Genomic DNA, 10,010 nt, shown 5'->3' on the forward strand with positions numbered 1-10,010 from the left:
CAATCGTTTTTATCTGCACAGTTACTTCACTGAATCGCGTCTTAAAATGTACAATATATGTGGGTACCTATAAAGTTTTTGCATGCAATTTATTTGCATAGACAACAGGGTGGCGACAGACCGAGAAAACCGGGCAAAGTCAGGGAATTATGATGGAGGATATGGAAAAAACTTACTTTTGTTACAAATCGTTTTCAAACTTCAGCTATGCTTCGTAAATTCGATTAAGCTGACTGTCGGAAATGTTATTGTTCAATTTCTAATTATTTTTGTGAAACGAAGCAATACTATGTGTTCTTTAGATACAAATTTGTATATTCAAGGTACGCAATTTCGCTGGAGCTTTTGGTCACGAAAGCTGTCCAAGATTACCCAAGTTTCGTGGGAAAACCTCAGGGAATTCTGAATTTTTTTTATGGGAAAAGTCAGGGAATATTATTTGGGCGAAATTATCGCCACCGTGGATAACGTAACGGAATTCCATGAAGAAATATATTTTTGAAACGTATTATTGATCGTGTTTCTCGACACGATTGAAATCACAGAATAGATCGGTGATTCGAATTTCACGGTTTGTTCGATACTTGAGTTTCATATTAAAAATACTTGTATAGCGTGACTAAAATTTGACAATTCAGGAAAATACAGATGTCCTCATGTTGTGTGTAATTATCCTTTGAACGCCTTTATTTTTCAAGCTATCAATAAGATCGATAACGTTCGATAGAAATTCAGGCTTTTTGAAACTCATTTCAGTTCATTCGTTCCTGGCTATTAAAGATCTCTGTGAAAAAAATTTATACGAATTACAAACTTTCTACAATACGTCACTAAGTTTTCCTTAAAGTGCCAAATCGCTGGTTCAAAGGAACCTTGCAAAAATCAAGTTACTTTTATAAAAAATCATAACTTCTATGTCAAGTGTACAAACTCTATTATTAGTTGCTGCTGGTGCAACGGAACAAACTTAAACCAGTATTTGAAAGTCGAAAACTTGATTTTTGCCACCGATCGTGTCCGTTTATCGGTGAATGTTTCCAACTTGTAAACAAATAATTGGAGGGAATGTTTTAATCAGCACGTGGATCGAATCGAAGGGTTTCTAAAATCAATTTCCGGCTTGGCAAAACTCGTTTTAACTTCAACGCCGTCAAGTATCTCCGTAGAGTGAATACGGTAGAAGTCTTCCAGATGGCTCGCATCGCAGCGAGCCTTTGGAACGACGTCAAAATATATGTTTAAACACCGCGCGCCGAGATCTTTTGAAGCTTCGAGACAGAGCCTTGCTCTGAACTCGGAAATCCAGCTAGCGATGCTGGGGCTTAAATCAGGGTTTGCCTTTCCGGAGGCAAACATGAAAAAGATAGAGCCGCGTGGTAAGAGGCAAACACGTAAGAGAACCTTTATCGCAACGTCATCATCCACTGACGGTTTTTTTTTCTCTTGGTCCTGTTGCGGAGAGCCTTGATTATCTTGATTAAGTACGAAGAAAATAAACGGTTGCAACACATTGCGATCGTGTCAATGCCTCAAACCCACAGCAGCAGCAAGATTCTTAGGCCAATACCTTTGTTGTAATTAATAAACACGTAACGCGAGCCGAGTTTTCTGTTTCTTCGCTCGCCTTTATCGCCACGCTTACAATCAACAAGACCCACCATACTGTGTTTTACGTTACATCGTATAACGTGAGACGTTATAATATACGCGTGCGATGATATGGAAATAGTTCAGGAACGGTACAGGGTGTCTGGTCTGGACGCGTATTGACAAACTTTAACGTTTTACTCGAAAATTATTGTCCGGCTATTTTAACGATAGCTGTTTTACTCAATTTTTCCAGTTATTATAAGAAGTGAAATATTTCTCAGTGTAATGCCGAAATTTGATGTTTCAGTTATTCGAAAGAAAATTGAACGGAGAACGAGACACCGACGGAAGCCAGGAAGTTGTGCTTCGTGCGCGAAAAGAGAAGAGTGAAATTGAAGGAGGCTCGATTTTCTACTCATAACGATGCCGCGCCTAGAGCGTTGAAAATCGCAGTCCTACAGGCGAATTACCGGGCGTAACTCATATATGCGAAAATAATACAATACACTGCAGTTTCACGCTTCAAGTTCATTCGGAACGCGCATAATTCACAACGGATGATGACTCGGTGAGAAAAAAACATCACCTTTCGGTCGAAGATGAGATGTATTCAGTATCCGTCGCGGTTGCAGCAACGCTCGTCAGCGACCATTCACTCACTTTGAAACAAGACTAAATTTTAGCCTTCAAATCTGTCTCTCGGCTATCGTGAGAATTTGTTTGTTTGAAACTTTGAAAATTGTCTGACCGAAACAAGGTCCGTCAGAAAATTTCGAGCCGGTCGACGAAGAGACTTCTCCAATCGCGAATTGAACTTTCGTCATTCTGCCGGTTGCGAAATATCTCATCACCGATAATTAATTGTACGGCATTAAGATTTTCAACGTTAAATGTGCACCATACGTGCCTCCTTAAAACTCCTTAAAAGCAGAAGGCCTCCTTTAACGTTCCTGGTGAATACGTGGTACGAATAGAAAATGGCTGATTATACAGACCGACTAAAGTCCGCAATCCGCATGGCGTTTATAATGCAGTAGCCGACCATGAAGGTGAGTAAAAATTAACAGTACGAGCAATTTTTATAGATTGAATATTGATAAATTAGACGCAACAAATTATACTCACAGCTGCACGTGTATAATTCGTTTGTTGAATTTTTTCTTCTTCAAACTTTTGTCCAAAATTATTTTCTTCAAACGCACGACTTGCGTGTTAATTAAGCGTCTTCTTTTCCCTCCAAGAAGGCGTGGACGAAGGTATACATGCGCAAACATAACGCTCACCGTACCATTTATCTAATCTCCGTTGGATCAGTGATTACATTGTTATAACTTGCAGTCGCCAGTCTGTCTTCTTCGGAAAGTACTTAGGAGTCATGCCTCTCGGTTTTTCAACGATACTCCGTATTCGTCATACCGAAAATACAACAGCGCCGAAGCCTCGCGATAAATCTTATTGCTAATTCCAAGTTTTTGATTTCCAAGCACTGTAATTGAGATGTTGAAAAAATTCCGAAGCACTTGCAGCAGGACGACGACACTGAGAAAATAGTTTTTTTGCTGTTAACAAACGTGTATTTGGATATGGGGCAATAAACGTTTCGAACTGTTATGAAATTTTGCCAAGCCAAATAATGATCGATAAAAATTTGTCGATAATTGAAAAATTATTTTAGGCTCGACTAAAATTTGTCTATAATAACGAAACATTTATTCCGCCATATCGAAATACACGTTTGTTAACAGTAAATAAAGAATTTTTTCAGTGCAATTCTTATATTACACTTACATAAAAGTTTACCCTATTCAAAAGAATCGAAGTAATCTATTGAACTAATAGCTGTAGAGTGAGTCACGTCGACACCTTGTAATCATTCTGAAAATACGAAGATGTCAGAGAAGGATCGAATTAAAATTCTTCCAACTGTTTTAACTCTGAGAAACAAGCGAAGTGGGCGATGTGTTTCACGTATTGTAATTCCTGTGACAAAGTTTGATCAGGTGAGTGAAAAACAATGAGGATTAGGTGCTGGACGTCAGGCAGGCAAGATGTCGGCATAGCTGATGGGTTCGAAAGTTCGGCTGTGTCACATCCAGCCAACCGCGCGTCCAGGTAAACAACGATTAAATTGTATATTGTTTACACAACGATCTGGAAGTGACTTAAGTACACCTATGAGGACTATGAGACTGCAAGCGGTGACGAATTCGGTCCTTTGTAAGATTGCACACTTGATTGATCATCGCTGTAACAACCGCAACGTTTCATTAATTTTCACTGATACGATAACTTAATTATCGCTAATGGTGGAGAAAAAATTAACGATTATAAAGTATTCTTTATTATTGGTATGCACTGATTGTGAGAGAAATTTTTAGTTCCGGTTACCGCTCGGTCCTTAACTATTTTCATTTTTTACAAAAATTGAAAAATATAGTTCGAGGTAGAAAATGAAAATTAGTTTTCCAGCTGTTGCCGGAAAGTCTGGTATCCGTTACTATTCTTTCTCATTACGATCACTGTTGCTATATTTTCATGTAACCGTTGCGAAAATTTAATGATTGTACAACAATAAATTGACGTTAAAGCCTTATTTAAGTAGTAAAAAAGTAAAGTAAATCTCACAAACTGATTTTGCGTTGCAATAACCAAAAAAGGATCGACGATAGCGCAAAATGGTTAGGCGTACCTCGTTTTTCGTAATTACAACACATTCAAACAGTTTTTTTTAACGATACCTGAATTTTTACTGAATTTTTCTAGTTACTATAAAAAATGAAATTTTTCTCAGTGTGGTATTATTCTTTGAGCAAGTTAGGGGGAAATATCGATTATTCAATGCATCATTTCCGTCATGTATCGCGATAGTTTGGAAAAAAGTATCCTGCGAAGAAAAATATAAAAGTAAATCGCGAGGCAGGTCTGATCGATATTTTCCCGATCACTTTCCAATCAAAGGTGAATCGTTCGATCCTCCGGCAGAAGACGCGCCGTTTGCAGAGGCGGGCTTCACCAGCACTTCGTAATTGGTGAACGGAAGTTCCTGATCACCAAAGGGGATGAAACTGAGACGACGGTTTGGTTGTAGCTGAAAATAGTCAGGTTTTACAAAGAATTAATCATTTTTTCAGGCCAGATTCGTCGTCACAAGTTCATTTTATCATCGCTATTAGCTCCGGACGCACCTTGCCGACGATAACTTGATCCTCGTGGGAAACTCTGGATACGAAGAGCTTCACATTTCCGGATGATTCACCGCCCGATATTGCCCCGTCAGGAACTGCGCCAAGAGATGCTGGGAGCCAGCCGAAACGACAACCCGTTAATACCTGAAAGAGTTTGAGTCAGGTTTGAATCAATGATTTTGTGTTTTATTGCATCGCATTGTTATGGCAAAGTCTTCAATTCTTGGACTATTTTCATTCATTGGGACCCAAAAACTGACGAGATATTCAAACTGACGCAATGTTTATGGGCGAATATCTCTCAATCGGTTAGAGTTTGGAAAATTGTATTTCGGTACTTTTTTTTATAGAGCGTAAAATTTCCTGTAAGAATTTTTAGTTAGATAATTTAGAAGCCAATCCGTTTAAGAGAAAACAGAAATTACTCAATAATATTCTGATTTTTTTCAAACATGTTATTTAAATGGAAAATGGAAAAAATAAAATGGACGCCTCCAAATATCAATATTAAGAGCTCGTATTTGGCTGAGATATTCTATTTGAGCTGCTTGAATTTTTAAGTACGTTTGATAAAATCGAATCACAATCAAATTGAGCAACAAGTTATCGCGGTATAAATTGACGAAATCCACCCACATTTTTTTCGTTTTACAAATTTAAAATCCTACGATTAAGTGGTCAATAAAAAATGACGAGGTTTCGAAATCCTTAGCAAGTTAGAAATAAGAAATTCAATATTCTTACCTGAAATTCCGTTTTTTGATAGACAAACAGAGACGAAGTCACGTGGCATTCTCCAATCCGTCCTTTTATCGGCACGTAACTTCCGGGTGCAACTTCACCGTCATGGCTTGCGCGACAGACGAAAATTTCGTCATCGTTGTTCCTTCCGCCCCGAACGGCACCTGGAGGAAGTCCGCCAGAGGCGTCCTTCCATCGGGCTGTAATCGCGAGAATAAAGCGCTTACAATTGGTGAAACATGTTTGTTGCAAAAAAAAAAAAGAAAAAATTGTTTCAAACTCCTTTGTCAATCAGGTTCCCACTGACCCCTGCAGTCCTGTGTGGCCAACGAATAATCCGGCCCCAGAGCGAATTGGACATCTGCAAAACTGCTCGCGTCCGGATCTTCGCCTCTCTCACGATGCAGAGTAAAACTAAGGAACTGCGGAGACAAGGGACTTGGATCACGCCACTGGATGACCGGGGATGCGGAACCTCCTTTTCCCATCGTCACTGATCCATCTGCAAAGAAAAATTTTTTTCACTCAAAGGTACGTTGCTTGATTTGTGCAAATTCATCGGCCGGCATGATGCGAGGGGGTAAAAAATACAATTTGCACTTGTTCCTCGTGCTTTTGAGCGTCGAAGCACACGGTAATACTGCAGAATCGTTGCTCTGCGTTTCGTTAATTACTCGTTATAACGTAGTTGAATTTCAACGAATGTAATCCCCTTTTCAGGAATACCCCTGTATACTTGTAATTTGATAAAAGTCTGCGCGAAGACTTGTTGAAAAATCTTCACGAACCACCGAATTTAATTTCACAATCGAAAATCTTTTTTCTGCAGAAAAATCTATCGCAATTCTTCATTCCCATTTCCGTGACACTGGCAATAAGGAATTCGCTGGTATACGGAATTGGATTCTGACCGTAAGCCACGGGGAAAAACGTGGTAAATTATCAACACATACCTCTGGTGAGTCTGATCCAGTATCGAGCGCGTTCTCGATCATTCGAGAAGCCGTCTTGCTTAAAGGCAGCTTTGTTTTCTCCGAGATGACGTCGGCGAAGGTAAGCTCCTCTCTGGCTGATACCAAATTCGTAGCAATCTCCCAAGGAGCTTACCGCAGGGCTGAGAAGAATCTTGAACGGAGGAACACAGACTTGGGTTTATCTTCGATGAGTAAAAAATAAGAATAAAAATAAAAATAATAACGAAAACGGAAAGTAACTCACTTGAAACTCTTTCGATGTCCTGACGGTGAAGTAAAGCGTCACAGCGTCGTCCGAATGGCTAACGACCTCGGAAAGCGGATAATACTGACCGTATCCGGTCGAAGTTACCACTGACTGATGTCTGTCTGCTGAAACGCCTGAAACAAGATCGTCGCGAATTTTAACAAGGATTTTTCGGTGATGACGCGTAGTCCTGCGATTAGTTGAAAAAAAGAAAACATGAGAAAACTTTTTATGTCATTCCTCTGCACACTTTTTCATACTAATCAAAACTCATACTTGCCAGGCTTCCATCGACGTGAGACCTTGGAACAGTTTTTCTAAATTTTAATATCGAGTACAAGCTGCAGAGTTTTCACATAGATGGAACAATTTCTGTCTCCGATAAGCGCAGAGCATCAAGCTTCGTTTTTTTCGAAATCGAGATCAGAGAGAAAAACGTGCTTCGAAATAATAAAGACGCTATCTCGGAGGACGCTTGAAACGAAATCGAAAGAACAGCACGGCGAGATAAAAATCTCCCGATCACCGGGGTGAAATTTTACCTACCAACAGTGTTCGCCTCGTCGCTATATCCGTATTTCCATTCGGCTGGAGTCCCAGACCGGAAGCTGAGGTATTGAAGGTTGAGGGGCCTCGGGTCTCGCCACTCGTGGAAAGGGGTGTCTTTTCCTCCGATGCCGACCTGGATAAAGGTCCTTCGGGAATCTGACTTTATTCTTATCCAAAAATTTCGGAACTGCTGACGATTCAGCAGGTTCACCGTCCTGATCGACGCGCTCGGCTCCTCCTGGCAAGGACATCGCCCTCTGATGTAGTTAACCGTGTTGTCGTGGGCTCCAAGGACTATTTCATAGACCGGTCCGTCCGCCTGAAGGATATTAAAGCGGGATTAATCCTGCGCAAGTGAAACTGACAAAGTAGTGGCCGAGTATCGGGAAACGAGACCGTGAAGCTGTTGAAATTGTCAAATCAATTCGGAATTAGCTTTCTTTTAATACAACGAGTGCATGAATTGAGAGATGGAAAACTGATGCGATATATGATTGTGAAACGAACAAGAATTTCTGCCGTTAATTCCAGTGTCGAACCGCAAGTTTGATTTCCTTGAGGACAGAGGCAATAAGGAAAGCTAAATTGGAATATTGAAAATTGAACGTTGATCTCACCTGGTGCGATGGGGCTAATAAAATGTGAGCATCTCTCGGCGCGCGGACAGAAAATCGCAGGGTTTTTTCCGCGGCCATGTTCGATTCGAGTGGGAAAAATTGGCTGTAGTAGTAGCCATTTGTGTAGAGCGTCTTCACGTCCTTGCTCGAAACTGGAATCGGTTATTAATAAATGACGGAACGCCGTTGAGAGCCGTGAGATTAAATGTTGTTTCGAGCGGATGCGAAACACCGTTTCTTTAGCGATGAACTCAATCGATGAGATAGGATTTCAAATCCTTCGTAAAGTAAAAATAATCGATCGTACTTAATTACTGTTTGCAAATTTGAAATTACCAAATTTCGGATAATATTCTGATGCAATGATTATGAGTAAATTCAAGACGAATATTTCACGGTTTGACAAAGTTCGCTTTTCGTGAATCGTGTTTATCACAATCGACGCGAGACTTTCGGTTTGGGAGTAAAAAAATATCGTCAAGGTTTGCATACAGCATTGAAGCCGTTCTCTCGCAGCGTAGAGTGATTACGAATTATGAAATCCTCACTCATCCTTATCCTCGTTTGTATTTTCTTCTTGGGAAATTTGACGAATCTCGATACACCAAATCGAATTTGGTGCCAGACTGCGATTCACGCGAAACGTTTTTTCTCTCAGATTCCCAAAGCCATGTAATAAATGTTCGTTAAGTCTTACCTTGAACAGCCGAGACGGCGAGAGTCGCAATAACGATAACTTGTTTGAAGCCCATCGTTTGCCTGGAGGCAGAATCTTTATCCTAGTTAATTCTGACGTAAATATCAAACCCGAAACATGTTGCACAGTCTCTGATATTTTTACAGCTGGAAGTTGCTGCAGAAGTTTGATTCTGCGTACCTCGAATTTTTTCAACTTTGGCAGAGTGTCGAGTTTCGCGTGATCTACAGATTGGGATATTATAGAACTACTCGGTTTCGAAGAGGAGGAAAGACTGGCATCTTAACTGGTTGTAAGACTCGGGTCAGGCTGACCCGAGCGGAATCTGGTTGCCGATGAGCTCATTGTAAGAAAGACGTAGCTTCAACCTTAGCAAAAAAAAAAAAAAAAAATGGTTTGGAACGAGTTTGCAGAATTTCCAGACAGTGTCTGAAGTGGTCAGATGTTTTCCTATACTGAAAATGTTCATTTGTTAATTCGTAAAATGTTTTTAAAGAATTCAGCGTGTGACTGATTGCACGATTTATCTTGTAAATTCGACGAAATATCTAAGAAATCACATAATAAATTACAAAAGCACGAATCATCGGATATACTAGATAAAAATTTGTATAGTTCAGTATATAATAGTTGATTATATGATTTTTGATCTAGTATATCCGATGATTCGTGCTCTTTTAATTTATCATGTGATTTCTCATATATTTTATCGACTTTACAAGATAAATCATGTAAATAATTACACGCTGAATTCGTTCGGAACATTTTATAATTTGATACCTGATCTTCGCAAGGCTGCTGTTTCGATGAAGGACGCACAGATCGCTTGTGAATTTGTGAAATGACCTTTATTTTCGTGAGATATCGCAGGTGACGAAGAACTTGCGATCCTCTGACTCTGAGCTCTCGGTCAAACCACTCCTGTTTTACAGCTTCAAGGGGGTAAACGATCGGTTCAAGGTTTTCGTGTAGCTTCTGCATTTGTATATTTTTACGTATGACATATTCTGGGAAAAATGATCAAAGAATATCGTAGTGTTCTGTTATACTATAATCGTTTCAAACAAGTTCACAGCAATTATAAACTGGGTAGAAATCTTGAAATCACTGTATTGGGATAATCTCTTTCAGGATAAACATGCCGGTCAACCTGTTGTGCCAATTTTTCATTGCGGAAGTATGTGAATTTTATTTTGCTTAAGAGTAATAAAGAAATAAATAAATAAATAAAGTAAGAAAAATCACACAGGGATCGGTACTGTACACAGCTGTCAGATTATGAAATTTAGTAAGTTCAGTAATCGGCTCTGCACGCACGCTTAATTACAACATGCGTACATAATATTATAATATAGTTGTGTTAAATGATACACACAATCTTGAAAAGAATAATTTTATCTTCGTATGTAA

The 10,010-nt window shown here is 39.5% G+C and overlaps 1 protein-coding gene across 1 annotated transcript; it reads right to left on the bottom strand.

The window, feature by feature from the left end:
* Positions 1 to 4,527: 4,527 nt before the first annotated feature.
* Positions 4,528 to 8,893, bottom strand: LOC124301518 (uncharacterized). The gene is made up of 9 exons (XM_046756672.1): positions 8,601 to 8,893; positions 7,904 to 8,055; positions 7,284 to 7,605; positions 6,735 to 6,871; positions 6,470 to 6,641; positions 5,824 to 6,018; positions 5,520 to 5,716; positions 4,776 to 4,919; positions 4,528 to 4,678 (listed from the first exon to the last, which is right to left on the bottom strand). Exons 1-9 carry the CDS (start codon positions 8,653 to 8,655, stop codon positions 4,532 to 4,534), a joined length of 1,521 nt encoding a protein of 506 aa, XP_046612628.1. The 5' UTR covers positions 8,656 to 8,893; the 3' UTR covers positions 4,528 to 4,531.
* Between the last annotated feature and the right edge of the window lie 1,117 nt (positions 8,894 to 10,010).

Source organism: Neodiprion virginianus, chromosome 1 (assembly GCF_021901495.1).
Source record: "Neodiprion virginianus isolate iyNeoVirg1 chromosome 1, iyNeoVirg1.1, whole genome shotgun sequence".
NCBI classification, from domain to species: Eukaryota; Metazoa; Arthropoda; class Insecta; order Hymenoptera; family Diprionidae; genus Neodiprion; species Neodiprion virginianus.

Bases quoted from the DNA above. Each gene is read 5' to 3' on its own strand.
- LOC124301518 (XM_046756672.1), bottom strand. From the start codon at position 8,655: ATGGGCTTCAAACAAGTTATCGTTATTGCGACTCTCGCCGTCTCGGCT. The intron at 6,872-7,283 runs GTAGGTAAAATT...ATCTTGTTTCAG, and splicing joins CGACGAGGCGAACACTGTTG to GCGTTTCAGCAGACAGACAT. The intron at 6,642-6,734 runs GTGAGTTACTTT...CCTCCGTTCAAG, and splicing joins GGACATCGAAAGAGTTTCAA to ATTCTTCTCAGCCCTGCGGT.